At 36.1% G+C, this 17,632-nt stretch overlaps 1 protein-coding gene across 1 annotated transcript in view; it reads right to left on the bottom strand.

Annotated features, from left to right (window-relative positions):
* Nucleotides 1-278: 278 nt before the first annotated feature.
* LOC132556191 (telomerase protein component 1-like) overlaps nucleotides 279-17,632 on the bottom strand; it is a 55,518-nt gene continuing 38,164 nt past the window's right edge. Inside the window, exons 53-54 of the mRNA XM_060220583.1 lie at nucleotides 13,863-14,006; nucleotides 279-1,358 (exon numbers count right to left, since the gene is read on the bottom strand). Of these exons, the coding sequence (XP_060076566.1) occupies nucleotides 13,869-14,006 (138 nt within the window). The 3' untranslated portion in view covers nucleotides 279-1,358; nucleotides 13,863-13,868. The remainder of the gene's footprint in view (nucleotides 1,359-13,862; nucleotides 14,007-17,632) is intronic.

Below are 17,632 nucleotides of genomic sequence, written 5' to 3'. Positions count from 1 at the left end.
AAATAATCATTGATTTCTTTATCACAATAATAAGTTTATGCATAACAAACCCTGAAATAATTAAAAACTTGCAAAGACAAGTATTATACATGTATTTTAAACAAAACCCTTTTTACAAACTAATTTTTTTATTGACGATAAATATGGTCTTATCACAGTTCTTATTTATATATATAAGTTATTGTAGACACTAATGATGATCCTGTACAAACCACATATTAAATCTGTAAAAAACTGAAGAATGTATGATCTCTGTATTACTATGGTATCATGATAAGTTATATAAAGGACTATTTACAAGGCATTAAATTTTAAGTTATTTACAAAGAATATCATTTGTCATTTTAAAACTGCAATTAAAAATGCACACAAAAAACTAAAACATTTGCATAAACCCATTAGAGCTACGGATTGGTCTATGAATTAAACATTGATTTGAATAAATGCTTGCATCTAAAATTTAGAATATTGAATACCATGCATTGAATTTTGTACCTTAATATGTAGGTAACTTTTTTTTTCAATATAAGTAATACTATATCATATGGACATGGAGGCAGAACCATGCCTGCCTCTATCAACCTCATTAACAAAAAGGTGTGTTACAGTAATACCATGAAACTGGTGATCTTGCTAGCTTTATATATTAAACTGGTTCCTAAGATAGACATATATATACAATGACTTATAGAATTTTTTCCACATTGTTTACATAAAAATCAATAATTACACTATATCATACATATAACACCATGTTTTCCAAATGTGCAAAAAATCATTTCCTTTCGTACCATATGAACAATGAAATTCTAAGGTGAATGTGATACATTAGCCTAAATCAACATGTTTGAATCTTCCGGCTTAAAATAAATTTGACACATAGCCTTTAGTAAAACATGTGTCTCCTGTGGTATTAAATACATGTAAATCAGAAACAACACAAGGTTAAAGTTACAATAATGTTCTTTAGGTTCAGGAAATTCCTTCCTTCCATTTTACATATAACCACTTGCAAAATAACGGATTTTCTTTACATGTGCAAAACAACTAGGGCAAGTGTTTTATCTCTGTATGTTGTAGCATCACCAGGAAGGCAAATCCTGACTTGAGCAAAATGTAGTGTTGACTTACGATGGTCATCATGGTAATAAATATTTCTAAAATTGATCTCAAGGCCACCATAACTATTCATAGTAACATATATACGTAAGTAAATGTTTTATTTACACCTGACGCACGTGTATGTCAATCAAAGACAAATCAGAGGTGTTGAAAAGGTAGTGATGTCACATCTAACCTGGAGCAGTGACGGCTAAATACGTCACACATGTGTGTTTGTGTTGGGGTTGTCACAGGTACTGAAATGACAAGTTAGTACTCTACGTAAGCTGTCATATTTCTACAACAAGTGATAAATTATAGTATGAGAAATATTTGTTGAGAACTCAGTATAAGACTGTTAAGTAAATGAAGTTAAAAAAGAATGCAAAATATAAATTGTAATGTTGATTACTGAAGGCTAATTCAACGAAATAAACTTGAAATATTGAAGTCCAGTAACAAACTATAAACATGACATTTAAGCAATGGCTGAATGGTAATGCTAACTAGAGAACGGTGAAACATCAAAGATAATTTGTTACTGAATATATGGTCAGAATTTAGCTCTAAACTTATATACATCACCCAAATATAAACATATAAAACAACAAAACATGAAAAATTAACACATACAAAATTTTCAAACTGAAAACAAAAAAATGTAAGTTGCCATTAATTGAAGGAATACAATTTGTTGTCACATGTTGTCATATGTTGTCATCTTGGGGTCCAAATTACATCTCCTGTCATTGAACAAAGTAGATTAATCACCAACTTGAAGTTAAAATGTCAAACCCTTTAAAGACAACAGTGAAATCATGTCTTCTAATGTCAATGAATAAAATCTCTTTGTGGTGTTTTTTTATATAGAGCATGTTATATTTGCATCTATTGCTCATGATGGTATATCTGTTAATTTGTTGATGGTATATCTGTTAATTTGTTGATGGTATATCTGTTGATGGTATATATGTTAATTTGTTGATGGTATATCTGTTAATTTGTTGATGGTATATCTGTTCATTTGTTGATGGTATATCTGTTCATTTGTTGATGGTATATCTGTTAATTTGTTGATGGTATATCTGTTGATGGTATATCTGTTAATTTGTTGATGGTATATCTGTTGATGGTATATATGTTAATTTGTTGATGGTATATCTGTTGATGGTATATCAGTTCATTTGTTGATGGTATATCTGTTAATTTGTTGATGGTATATCTGTTAATTTGTTGATGGTATATCTGTTAATTTGTTGATGGTATATCTGTTCATTTGTTGATGGTATTTTGTTGATGGTATATCTGTTCATTTGTTGATGGTATTTTGTTGATGGTATATCTGTTAATTTGTTGATGGTATATCTGTTCATTTGTTGATGGTATATCTGTTAATTTGTTGATGGTATATCTGTTCATTTGTTGATGGTATATCTGTTCATTTGTTGATGGTATATCTGTTCATTTGTTGATGGTATATCTGTTAATTTGTTGATGGTATATCTGTTAATTTGTTGATGGTATATCTGTTAATTTGTTGATGGTATATCTGTTAATTTGTTGATGCAATGTTTTTGTTAATTGTGCTTTCAAATGTTTTCTAAAAATCTCTTTATCTAATCTAAGTATGAAAACGAGGCCGAGGAGGATGGCGGTCGCCTTGAATTCGCTCCGGCAATCTTTTGTATTCTCACCTACATTTATACGGTCTTCCTGGAGATACAAGGTATATACATATATACGGTTGATAAAGTGTTGAATTTGACTCATTGTGTCATTTTGGAAAAACTTCTGATCTGCTATTGAGTGTTTTTTGGTGTGACTATATGACTTCATACACTCTATATTTAGCCTCGCTATATAGGTAGTTTTGTATATACACACCATATTACAGTAGAGTGGGTACGCTGGAATTTTCGTCACGGTCTGATGATCCGCTATTATTAAGCTGTGTTGCCCATTGTGCTCACGGAGGCGAAACTGCGTCTCCCTTTATTGGTCGCAATAACTTTATATTTTCACGTACGTGTTTGTAGTTTCAAGCATTATTACCAGTTCCGATCATGGCGTCAATCAGTGAGTCCTCTCAAGACCCGTCTCCTGCTGCGAAATCGTTTGACGATTCTTTATTCAAGCTTCCCAAAAATGAGTACATTGCCAAACTCTGTGAACTTTCATCAAATGCTGAAAGTAAAATTGCCTGGTACCGGGCCATTCTTTTCGACCGCGCTAAGGGTATTGACGGTTGCCCGACCTCTACTCTCGTTACTCGTAAGAATACCCTCAAGTGTCAAGCCTACTTGAAATATGCAAAAGACTGTTTCGCTTTACAACAGTTCTTGGATGGCGAATCCGTTTGTGAGATAGTAGATCTTTTCTCCTCTCAAAAACTTCCAAGGATGAATAGTCAGCTAGAAACTTCGGTTTTGGACTGTTCGAGCAACGTTATAGAGCAGCCTGCCCCTATCTCGCGCTCCGAGTTTGAATCACTTAAGCTTGAGGTGGCAAATTTGCACGCTTTGCTTCACGAATCCAGGGAGACTTCCAAAGTCCGTATTGACTCGGCGTTGGAGCTTCAAAAGAAACTGGACCAAGAAATGTCATCCCTTAAATCACAGTTAAATAAAGCTTGTGTGTCTATTAATAAAGTGTTTGACATTGACATTAAGCAAAGTTCTCCCCAGTCGTATTTTGCTGATAATATCCACTTGATAGCTTCCAAATTACTTTCTCTGGAAAAATTTAGGAAGTCGACTGCTTCTGAGATCGGCAACATTTCGAAGTTAATCAACGATAACAGCAGCGGTATCTCGCGCCTGAACGACGTCCGCTTTGGCAATTCGTCGGCTGTTCACAAAGACATTCGAGATATGAACGATCAGATCGCTACCTTCGCTAAGGACGTCCAGACTGCCTTAACCAATGCCTCCTCGGCTTCTAGTGGTGTTTCGTCTCTTAAATCTCGCATCCGGCAAATGGACTCAGAGATGAAAAATATTGCAGGAAAAGCAAAACACACAACTGACATTGCTGTGAAAGCTTTCGCCGAGGAACTTAGTGCTCAGTTAACCAAGTTTGAGGAATTTGTCCACGATGGCTTAAAGCCGCTCCCGACTGAGAAAGGCATTTCGCCTCCTAACATTCCTCATACAGCCCCACATGCAGCTCGTCTTGATCCTTCTCAGGCTTTTCACCGTCATGATGTCCAAACCTCCTCTGTACAGGATGAAGGAAGGACCGTTTCATGTGATGAGACCACTTCTCAAGGTTATGCTCTGTCATCGCCTAATGATGGTTCGTCTTCTCATACAAACCCATCTTGTGGCCAGCTGTCATCTCAGTTAATACAGTCGCCTCCCAGCTCACTTAGTCCAGATGGTCTCCAAAGAGCGAGAACTCCTCCGCCGGCAAATTCTCATGGATCATCTTGTGGTTTTGTGGCGGTTTCCAGACACAAAACTACACGTTTATTTCTTACCGGTATGTCAGCGGAATCTTGTTCTGTTGACGATATAAGAAGTTACCTACATGACCGTGGGGTCAATACCACTTTTGTTCGCCTTCTTAGAAGTAAGCGAAAGTTCTGTGTCTCTGCTAGGGTGAACGTTATTTCTTCTGATTTCCCCAAAACGAAGGAAGACAACTTCTGGCCCAAAGGTATCAGGTGTCGGAAATGGGTTTCCAATAACCGGTTCTACGGAAACGAGGCTGAAAACGCGCCCACACCTGATGGCGGGTTCGACTAGATCGGTTTACATTCTCAGTTTATCCATCTTTGCCCTGGTTATGTCAAACATTCGCTTGATGTCGTGGAACGTTACTGGCATAATGTCAGCTGCCTCTCATCTTCATGACGCGCTGACGACGGAACGCGTGGACATATGTGGAATATCTGAACACTGGCTTTATGAAGAGAACCTACATTTATTCGGTAGTATTCATCATAACTACCATTATTTCGCCATTTCAGACTTTTCACTGCATCCGCTAGCTGACCATCGTTCTCGTAAAGGAGGCGTCGCGTTGATGTGGCACAGTAAATTTAACGATCGTGTGTCAGTTGTGGACTCCGATGATGACAGGATTGTCATTATCAAACTCGTCCTTGACTTCGAAACTATTCATATCCTGCAAGTTTATTTTCCGACATCCCGATACGGCATGGACATGTACATCGAATATGTTCAAAAGCTAGATGAGCTCTGCTCGACTTTTTCCTTGTATGGCCCTGTAATTATCATGGGGGATTTTAATGCCCGTTTACAAGGCTCACGTGTTCCCGGATACGAAGATCAACGTGGAAGAATTCTTCAAAATTGTCTAGACCGTTTACAGTTGTTTGCGCTGTCAACTTCCAACCTCTGTAAAGGTCCTTTACATTCATATGTTCACTCAATTGACGGTCCTACCTCCCTTATTGACCACATTATAATTAACACTAACTTGTTAGATCTTGTGAGTGAATGCTCTATTTTAGAACGTGGTTACCTTGACGTGTCGAACCACAGACCGATGATTTGTGAATTGGTATTTCCTAAGTTGGCTTCAGACGAAAATTCTTGTGAAAAACACTATCGTTTGTCTTTCAAATGGATCACCACAGGAGTCGCAAGGAATGTTGATGACTACCGTCAAGATCTTGTCTCACGTATCAATCTTTCATCCCTCCACACTGTACAGGAATTTAATTCCAAGGAAGCGGTTGACGATTACTCACGCGAGCTTCTGTCGTGTTTGCTAAAAGCATCAGAGCATACTTTGCCAAAACGTAAATTTTGTAAATTCTTGAAACCTTATTGGAACGATAAGCTCAGAGATCTTCATCGTAACATGTGGAAGTGTCGTCAAGTGTGGGTCAGTCAAGGTCGACCCCGTAATTCCTTATCCTACCGTAATTATAAGGAAGCCAAACGTGTTTTCAGAAACAGACACAGACAGGTGTCCGAGGAACACATTGTTAATTTAAATACTGAAATTGAAAACTATGCTGATCTGAATCAGAAGTCTTTTTGGTCGATGGTAAGAAAACGTTGCTCAAAAACATCGGGCGTCGCTGGGGCTGAAATGAATTTTAACGGCGACGTTATCCGAGATCCTAGCCGACTTGCGCTTCTCTGGGGAAAATATTTTGCAGATGTTTATTCCTATTCATCCTGCGAGTGTTTCGATGCCCAGTTTAAGGAAAAAATTGACGACTCTGTAAAACGTATTCTTTCTACCCATGATTTAGGTAATGTCTCTTTTGAAGATTTCTCTTTGGATGAGGTCAAACGCGTCTGCAAGACACTCCCTACAGGCAAGGCGGCGGGATATGATCACATAGTCTATGAACACTTAATTTTTGCTGATGATATTTTGTACTATTGCCTATGCATGTTGTTCAACGCCTTCCACAGATTAGAATATGTTCCACCTTTGCTCACCAAGGGGCTTATTTGTACTTTATACAAAGGTCATAACAAACCTAAATGTGACCCTGATAGTTATCGAGCAATTTCCTTACTTCCTGTTCTTTCAAAAGTTTTTGAAAAATTACTACTGGTGCGTTTAGAGGCAACAGATCTCTTCAAGATTAATCCTTTGCAAAATGGTTTTCAAAAGAATGTCAGTAGTACAATGACCTCTTTCTTAGTACATGAATCGATTTCCTATGCCCGTGAAAACGAAAGTAAGTTGTTTGCTTGCTTCCTTGACGCTGCCAAAGCCTTTGATTGCGTCTGGCATAATGGCCTTTTGTTTAAATTGGCTAATATTGGTTTTAACTCGAAATTCGTCCATATTATTGCTTCACTATACGAAAATATGTTTAGTGCCGTTCTTCATCAAGGGTTTGTTTCCGATTGGTTCAAAGTTTGCCAGGGCACGCGTCAGGGAAGCATTATCTCCCCTTGGCTGTACACTGTTTTTATTAATGATTTACTGAATGAACTGTGCTCATCAAGTTATTCATTTTCTATCCATGGCACCAACGTCACTTGCCCGACGCAAGCCGACGATATCACATTGCTCTCACTTTGTAAACGTGGCCTGGACAATCTTATGGATGTCTGCTATGCGTACAGCATTAAGTGGCGTTTTATGTATAATGCATCTAAGTCAACTGTCATTGTCTTTAATGAAAGCAAAAATGCCTATTCCAAAAACACCCGAAAATGGGTTCTGGGTAATGGGATTGTTTCGGAGTCAGCCAATACGAAACATGTCGGCATTTTTCTTAACAAGTTCAAAATTGGATCTCCAGATATCCATGACATTGTTAACAGGCTACGCAGTCAATGTTTTGCGCTACTTAACTGCAACTTTTTTGATACTGGTATGAACCCTATCACGGGTGTGAAATTATACAAGTCTGTTGTTATGCCAAGATGCCTCTTCGGCTGTGAACTCTGGTTTTCTCTGACAGATTCAGACTGGTCTCGCATTGAAACTGTACATCACCTTTGTGCAAAACTCATTCAAAGGTTCTCTCGTCGCACACGTTCAGACATCGCTCTAAGCATGTTAGGTCTTACTTCTATACAAGTCGAGGTCGATTTAGCCAAACTTCGTTTTTTTGCTAGTCTATGTAGACTTGATACTCATTTTTCCGCTAAAAGATTGTTTATGCTTCGTCTTTTTCATAGTTATTTTGAAGTCTGTAAAGAAGAAAAAAATCTTGTCTCAGATGTTTTGAACATATTTCATGAGCATGATTTACTTGATGTGTTACATACATTTTTGCAATCAGGGTACTTTCCATCGAAACAAAAATGGAAATTTTTGACAAAAAATGTCTTATTGCGTAATTACACTACTGACTGGAAACAACGTCTTCTTCTCAGCAGTGACTTTTCTAGGTTTAACTATTTGCAAATCGAAATTAGGCCTTCAAATATCTGGCTTCTTTCAAAACGTTTCCCATCTTTGGATAACATTTGTGCTAGCGTTGCTAAATTATGGACTATGTCTCCTTCTTGTCAGCTAATGTGTGCAAAGTGCAGCACGTTTGTAAATGACGCAGTCGCACATTGTTTATTAGACTGCTCACATATAGATATTTTGTCTCTACGTGATGATATATTTACCAAAATTGTAAATGATTACCCTGTACATGTTTATATAACTGTTGACCAGGCTTCTCGTGAGGCTCAGGTAGCCACATTTCTCTGTTCTCCTCCCGAAAATATTCAAGACATTTTCGGAGGATACGATGACCTTTTCTTCCACTTTTTACGTGATTGTTGTGTGTTCTCCGAAAAGGTGTCTCGCCTTACATTTCAGTAACTTCTTTTGATAAAAGGTTGCTATCATCGACTGCATTGGTGTCATTTGGAATGCTTTAGTAATTTAATTGCTCACTTTCTCTTTCTGGATATTTACTTCTTTATTTGATCGACAACTAATCTCACTATCTTGTGTACATGTATCTTAAAATATGTTAATATCTTTTTCATTTATTTGTAACTCTTCATCTTTTGGAGGAATAAAGAAATGAATGAATGAATGAATGAATCTAAGTGATGAAAACAGAGATGATTCCAGAATATTCCAGGATTTATACTAGTTGTGCTGTTGTTATTTCTTAGGCAGTCCCGTGATTAGGTGCATTTGCAATTGTATCACGACACAAACAATTCAGCAGGTAAGTAAGACAAGAGGTAATTAAAATGTCATATCTCACATCTATCACAAAAAACGAAAATATCCTTATTTTATTTTAGGATGAAAACATCTTGATTTATATACACATACACAGCCTTATCAAAATATACTTGCTTAAAAAAAACCAGATCAATCACAATAGAAAACAAATCTTATTTAGTCAAGCACTTTTGTTGGTTTCTGACTATGAATTATTTGTAACTTTTATTTACAACAATATACAATTTACAAAGAAAATTAAAACTTATAAGATGAAGAACAATGTATGTATCACTATTTTTCTGTGATATTTCTTTTCATTTGAATACATTCTATTATAACATATATATCATCATAATGAAAAGGAGTATAGAAAAATACATATGAATTACAGTTTGTCATTCAGAGGCATAAATATTTCTGATTCTTTGCAAAACCTACTTTTAATGACATTATATGACTCACCATGGTCGATGATGATATACAATTCTGTAAAGTAATAAAAGGCCTTTTTGCCGTCATATATCCTGCATAATTTTTAATAATAAATATAGCATAAAATGGATTACATGGTGAACATATTTGCAGTGAATGAAAATCTCAGAAAATAGCTGTTATGTCTGTTATAGGACACCAGTTCATCGACTTGTATGAAATTAAATACCAATAAACTAGCCCTACAGAATTAAACAAGTTTTTTTTTCTGTACCACATTACAGTCTAAGTTCCCATTACAAATAAAATTAGTTTGATACACCTTATGAGCAATCTATGCTGAAATGTGACACCTACCAAGGTTTTCTTTATATTTTACTAATCATATAAGGAAATCTTGACTTGTATGGCTACACATTTTAGTTTTGTTTACAGTATTCCAACACTCTAAGTTATTGGAGATGGACATAAATTCATACATCTGTCATCTACTTTCCACATCAGCTTTTTCTTCTAATCAAATACCATTTTTTCATCAATGTCTCAGCTATCAGCACCAATGGGTGAATTATTTGATGTATAAATGTAATCATATTGCAATTCTTCTAATAGAATCTTTACTGTGCGATCAAGGTCTCTAGTCCAAATGTACCACTGGCTTTTCCAAGAAAAAAAAACACCTCATCATAGCAGACACTATTTACAATATTTCTTATCATTAATGAAGCACAATTTAATTCGAAGTAATTTATTTCATATCTGGTTGATTTCAAGTTATTTGACTAAATTGTGCATTTTTAATGGTTAAGTTACGAGTGATCCATTTGTATACATCAGTATAGAATTAGGTGAATCTCAGCCCGAGGGGAAAGGCAAATAAGTTAGCAAACATGTGGCTTAGCAAGTGTTTGCAACTTAAACATCTTTTCTAAGGGTTGTGATCACCTCATCTCATCAACAAGTGGGTAAATGATAATTTTTCTCTTACGCTGCTGGCTTTATTAGGTACACGTGACATGACATCAGTGAGTTGTTACTGTGACATCATATCATTGACCTGACAATCTGAGGATGAGAGAAAAGGTTCTCTCACACTGGTTAATAAGTGTGGATTTACCTGTCCAAGGTAACAGAAAAGGTAATCTCACACTGGTTAATAAGTGTGGATTTACCTGTCCAAGGTAACAGAAAAGGTAATCTCACACTGGTTAATAAGTGTGGATTTACCTGTCCAGGCTAAGACACACTGGTTAAAAAGTGTGGTATAACCTGTCCAAGGTAAGAGAAAAGGTCATCCCACGCTGGTTAAAAAGTGTGGATTTACCTGTCCAAGCTAAGACACACTGGTTAATAAGTGTGGATTTACCTGTCCAAGGTAAGAGAAAAGGTCATCTCACACTGGTTAAAAAGCATGGATTTACCTGTCCAAGCTAAGACACACTGGTTAATAAGCATGGATTTACCTGTCCAGGCTAAGACACACTGGTTAAAAAGTGTGGATTTAACCTGTCCAAGGTAAGAGAAAAGGTCATCTCACACTGGTTAAAAAGTGTGGATTTATATGTCCAGGGTAAGAGAAAAGGTAATCTCACACTGGTTAAAAAGTGTGGATTTACCTGTCCAAGGTAACAGAAAAGGTAATCTCACACTGGTTAAAAAGTGTGGATTTACCTGTCCAGGCTAAGACACACTGGTTAAAAAGTGTGGTATAACCTGTCCAAGGTAAGAGAAAAGGTCATCCCACGCTGGTTAAAAAGTGTGGATTTACCTGTCCAAGCTAAGACACACTGGTTAATAAGTGTGGATTTACCTGTCCAAGGTAAGAGAAAAGGTCATCTCACACTGGTTAAAAAGCATGGATTTACCTGTCCAAGCTAAGACACACTGGTTAATAAGCATGGATTTACCTGTCCAGGCTAAGACACACTGGTTAAAAAGTGTGGATTTAACCTGTCCAAGGTAAGAGAAAAGGTCATCTCACACTGGTTAAAAAGTGTGGATTTACCTGTCCAGGGTAAGACACACTGGTTAATAAGTGTGGATTTACCAGTCCAAGGTAAGAGAAAAGGTAATCTCACACTGGTTAATAAATGTGGATTTACCTGTCCAGGCTAAGACACACTGGTTAAAAAGTGTGGATTTAACCTGTCCAAGGTAAGAGAAAAGGTCATCTTACACTGGTTAATAAGTGTGGATTTACCTGTCCAGGCTAAGACACACTGGTTAAAAAGTGTGGATTTACCTGTCCAGGGTAAGACACACTGGTTAATAAGTGTGGATTTACCTGTCCAAGGTAAGAGAAGAGGTAATCTCACACTGGTTAAAAAGCATGGATTTACCTGTCCAGGGTAAGACACACTGGTTAATAAGTGTGGATTTACCTGTCCAAGGTAACAGAAAAGGTAATCTCACACTGGTTAAAAAGTGTGGATTTACCTGTCCAGGGTAAGACACACTGGTTAATAAGTGTGGATTTACCTGTCCAAGGTAAGAGAAAAGGTAATCTCACACTGGTTAAAAAGTGTGGATTTACCTGTCCAGGCTAAGACACACTGGTTAAAAAGTGTGGATTTACCTGTCCAGGGTAAGACACACTGGTTAATAAGTGTGGATTTACCTGTCCAAGGTAAGAGAAGAGGTAATCTCACACTGGTTAAAAAGCATGGATTTACCTGTCCAGGGTAAGACACACTGGTTAATAAGTGTGGATTTACCTGTCCAAGGTAACAGAAAAGGTAATCTCACACTGGTTAAAAAGTGTGGATTTACCTGTCCAGGGTAAGACACACTGGTTAATAAGTGTGGATTTACCTGTCCAAGGTAAGAGAAAAGGTAATCTCACACTGGTTAAAAAGTGTGGATTTACCTGTCCAGGGTAAGACACACTGGTTAATAAGTGTGGATTTACCTGTCCAAGGTAAGAGAAAAGGTAATCTCACACTGGTTAAAAAGCATGGATTTACCTGTCCAGGGTAAGACACACTGGTTAAAAAGTGTGGATTTAACCTGTCCAAGGTAAGAGAAAAGGTCATCTCACACTGGTTAAAAAGTGTGGATTTATATGTCCAGGGTAAGAGAAAAGGTCATCTCACACTGGTTAAAAAGCATGGATTTACCTGTCCAGGGAAGAGAAAAGGTAAGTGTTAAAATTGAAACCCAAACAATTCACTGAAAGTAAATATATTCATTAAATTAACATAGTTTCATATTATTAATCTTTATCCACCAAGCCTTCTTGTCATCCCAGTGCAGACCCACCCACTTCAGTTTTTGCTGATGTCAACAATTGCAGATATTTTTGACAAAGAAATGACCTTTGTTTTGACCTTGTCACATGATTTTAGTGGAGGACATCTATAAAAAGAAGAGATGACATAAATAATGAAGGGAAAATATATTCTTAGAAAATGCTACACTTCAAGTTGAATGGATCACCTCTCACAACAGCTGTACACTAACATGCCTGTCTACTCTCTGTTAAATATACAATGTGATGTTATCAAGCTTTGAAGTAAATGAGTGCAACTGTCTATTGAAATTGTTGAAAATGTCATTTAAGTGTTGTATCATGCATTACTCATCTATTAAACACCACATTATAGGATTTCATAGAAGCCACCATGCCCTTACATGGATATGTATAACTGAATTAATAGAATGAAATTGTCTCACAATTTTGTTTCTTTTTATATAATGTAAATTGACAAATGAGTCACTTTGCACTTTTGGGTCAAACTTCAAGGTTTTCTTAATGTTGATTCAATTTAAGTTATTAAAAGCGTCACTTAAAATTCACAAAAGTAGTCACAGTTTTAAAATTTTACAGATCTTTTATGATTACAAAAAAAAAAAATTACTGAAATCTCTTCATATGTCCATTTCCTTGTAAAATGCCCCGAACTATGAAAACCATTGGAATTTCTTTATCTTAAAATTAACATATCGAGGTGCATAACACTTTTATACTACCTACAGATTTAATCAGCTGAGAATGATAAAGTACTTTACACTAATGGTTACATAACACCACCCCTTCGAGCTACTATCCTAGACACAGGCCTCCTGATAATATACCAGACAATCTGGGAGGTAATGGACTGACGAAAAAACCCAGTGTTCCTCAGGGGAAAAGTGACAAGAGACACACCATTAACTTGTAAACAATAATTAGCAGGCTTGAGGTGTCAACTCAGGATGCAAAAGTTCTAAAGTGCTGACCTACTCCAAAAGAAACCCTCCAGTTATATACAGATATTTCAATGCAAGATCGACTTTAACAGTCTCTATACAATACTAGTTACAAACCTGAAATAGTTATATAATCATACCTTAGAGAGAAAAAGTACTGGTTGTTAGGGAAATCTTCAACACTAAATGAAATTCTGGACAAATACTAGTATATACATGGATACATATTAATTACAAACGGTTGGTACATCAACTTATTCATATATTGGAATCTGTGAACTAATTTTAACTGAAATCATCTGTATTGTCACATCCTGTAGCTTGTTGGTGTATCTCCATGGTACCAGGAAACATACATGTTTAAAGGCTGATGGTATTAATTGGTATACCACCATTTCTTCCTGATGTTGACCTTTTCAGAGCTATTTTCTAGTCTATCTTTTAGTTAATACTGTTGGCTGTTGATTAGTTCAACCTTTCACCTGAAGTGTTGCAGACATCAATGAACAGCTGATTACCTGGGTCTACTGGCGCCAGGTGAGAAAGTGGATGTTGCCAAGCTGATCACCACAGACAAGACGAACCACAGATTTCCCAGCTGAAGCTGATTGGCTGATAATGGCGATACTCTCCACTGGAGCAGGACAGAAGAACAATCCCACCTGAAACAACATTTTTTCAATGATTATAAATAGCTCTAATCTATTCACATCATCTGACGTAAGCATAAAGATTCATCATTAAACTTCAAAGGTCAACAGAGAATGTCATAGTGTTAAAATAAGAGAAATACACACTGTCAAGTATCACAAGGTATCATAAACTGATGTAAATTAACTTTGTCACTGGTCAAACAAAGGCCAACAATACAAATTGTTAAAATCAAGTCAAAGTTAGACATAGATATATGTCAATTATCACAAAGCAAGGATGCTTGACCAGGGTCAAGAGTCATGAAAATAGAACTAAAACTTGTAGTATTACAGGTCAAATATCACAAAACACACAGGTCAAAGGTCATAGAGAAGACATACATTATTAAAGGTGAAATATCCTTAATGAGAATGTTTGACCTAGTGTCAAAACATAAGTACGGTATCAAGACAAATGTCAGAAAACAAGAATGCTAATGCTTATCCAATATCAGAGGTAACATGTGAAAATTGATGTAGACAATCATGTCAAAGGTCATGTGACACAAACAGGAAGCTCCAGGTTCATACAAGACGAGGTTTCTTTCAACTAAGTATGTTTCAGACCAAATTGGTACAGAATCAAGGCATTCCCACAAAAGAAGGATTTTAGAAATTTTCCTCTATTGCCAATATTTAGCTTTGCCCAAGAGGGCCAAGACTCACTATTCATACAAAATTGATTTCCTTTCACCCAAGTATGCTTCAAACCAAATCAGAATAGTATCCTGATATTTCTACAGAAGAAAAAAGATTTTGAAAAATTTGCTCTATTTCCCCTATTGGGCCCTGCCCCTCTCTTCCGAGGGGAGACTAAAGAGACCTACACTTCACACAAAATTGAATTACCTTCACAAATAATGCTTCAGACCAAATCAAGTAGGAAGAGTAGGATTTTAAAGAATTTGGTCTTTTTCCTCTACTAGGCCCCACCTCTCCCTCCCCAAAGGACTGAAACCCACAGTTTATACAAAATGATTCTCCTTCACCAAAGCACGATTGAGACCGAATTCAGCAGTATCCATTCATTCATACAAGTGGATTTAGTTTTTAAATAACTTGCAAAATTTCCCCTTCAGGGTCCTGTCCTCAGGCCTTTGGGGCTGAGAACCAAAATTTTGTTTATTTCCCTGAAAGGGATGCTTCTGACCAAATTTGGCCAAAGTTATTTCAGTTGTTCATGACTAGTAGTGATTTTAGGTAAAAAAGTAAACGGGCGTCGAACGGACTTCGGATAATGAACCATGGTGTCTTTCCAACCAGGTGAGCTAAAAGGATAGTGAATAAGTACCAAAGGTAAAAGTACCACTACATGTCAATAAATCATTCCAAGTTTTCATGGAAACTGGTTGAATGGAGAAAAAGAACCTCATGGCAAGATTAAAACATAACAAATAAGGGCAATGACTCATCCAACAGAAGACACAAAAAAGGATGATTTAATGTTTTCTTTAAATCAGTGGGAAACTGTGACAGGAAATCACAAGAAAAAGTTGAATTGCCAAGATAAAGGGCTCTAATTGAAAAAAAAAAACATTACACAAATTACTCAGAAATCTATTTACTGGTAAAGCACTTCATAATTCGATTAATATAGAAAGTTGATCAGATAAGCAAAAAATAATTATACTGAAAGCTCAGCAGTACTGCTACTATTGCGACTTGACCTTTAACCTAGATCTTTGACTTGGGAGACCTAAAAGTGCTATGTATGATGCATGATATAAACAATAGACAAATGTGCAAATCAGTTCATTACTGGATTTCAAGGTCATTATAATTTACAATCTACACAAGCATGACTTGACCTTTGACCCTTTGCCAAGACCTTGGAATACAAACATGAAGATATTTAAAAACATATTGTTTAGCTGTGAATAGTATGACATTCGATCATATTTGTTTGAATAAACTGACAATCCAAAATCCTATTGACACCAAAATCTGACTGGTAGAGGAGGCTAGAGATGGTGTTACAATATTACTCCAATGTTTTGACATCTGATAGTATTTGTTTGAACTAATGGACAATATAAAATCCTATGTCACCAAAGTAAAATTAATGGAAAGGTCGACTAACGGTACACCTAAACACTATTTCGTACTTATTAATACATTTGAGCCAAAGGTTTTTCACCTGACAATGGAATACACAATACTTTGTATATATTCACTCTTTCAGCCATCTTAACTTGTACATGTCAAAGTCTGCCATATTTATTTTTAGTGAAGACTATCATATTAAGATTTACTTTTATTACATGATTTTGACACAGGTACACAAATTTGATTCATTGGGACTGTAAGAGTTGCAATGAAAAATCAAACATGATAAATATCATTTAAATTGTCCTGTGTTTTATATTCATAAAACGAAAAACACTAAATGTAAAGGTATAGCAGCACACTTAAATTCTGCACTGCATACTTCAGCTGTGACATATGTCTTATAAAGAAATCACACACAGGAAATTTCAGTAGGATTCATCCAGCGCTTTCTGACAATGAGTGCTAACACTAATTGTTAAAGGATGAGTCCTGAACCATGGAGCAAAATGGAATGGAGAAGCTTACCAACTGATAATTATTAACAAAAGATGGAATCTACCTGATCCAAGGACATAAAAGGTTGTCATAATTTGTTCATGTACTAAATTGTCAAAATTTCTCCATGGAATAAAGTGGTCATAATTTGTCCTTGTACTAAAGTGGTCATAACTTGTCTTCATACAGAAAGTGGTCATGATTTGTCCTTGTACTAAAGTGGTCATGATTTGTCCTTGTACTAAAGTAGTCATAACATGTCTTCATACAGAAAGTGGTCATAATTTGTCCTTGTACTAAAGTAGTCATAACTTGTCTTCATACAGAAAGTAAAGTAGTCATAACTTGTCTTCATACAGAAAGTGGTCATAATTTGTCCTTGTACTAAAGTGGTCATGATTTGTCCTTGTACTAAAGTAGTCATAACATGTCTTCATACAGAAAGTGGTCATAATTTGTCCTTGTACTAAAGTAGTCATAACATGTCTTCATACAGAAAGTGGTCATAATTTGTCCTTGTACTAAAGTGGTCATACAGAAAGTGGTCATTTGTCCTTGTACTAAAGTGTTTGTCCTTGTACTAAAGTAGTCATAAGTCATAACATGATTTGTCCTTGTTCATACAGAAAGTGGTCATAATTTGTCCTTGTACTAAAGTAGTCATAACTTGTCTTCATACAGAAAGTGGTCATGATTTGTCCTTGTACTAAAGTGGTCATGATTTGTCCTTGTACTAAAGTGGTCATGATTTGTCCTTGTACTAAAGTAGTCATAACTTGTCTTCATACAGAAAGTGGTCATAATGTGTCCTTGTACTAAAGTAGTCATAACATGTCTTCATACAGAAAGTGGTCATGATTTGTCCTTGTACTAAAGTAGTCATAACTTGTCTTCATACAGAAAGTGGTCATAATTTGTCCTTGTACTAAAGTAGTCATAACTTGTCTTCATACAGAAAGTGGTCATGATTTGTCCTTGTACTAATGTGGTCATGATTTGTCCTTGTACTAAAGTAGTCATAACATGTCTTCATACAGAAAGTGGTCATGATT

This window comes from Ylistrum balloti, unplaced genomic scaffold, assembly GCF_031769215.1.
Source record: "Ylistrum balloti isolate Yb309-2 unplaced genomic scaffold, AGI_CSIRO_Ybal_v1 Utg370554, whole genome shotgun sequence".
NCBI classification, from domain to species: Eukaryota; Metazoa; Mollusca; class Bivalvia; order Pectinida; family Pectinidae; genus Ylistrum; species Ylistrum balloti.
Note: the sequence above shows the minus strand (reverse complement) of the source record. Positions and strands in the feature narration are given on the sequence as shown.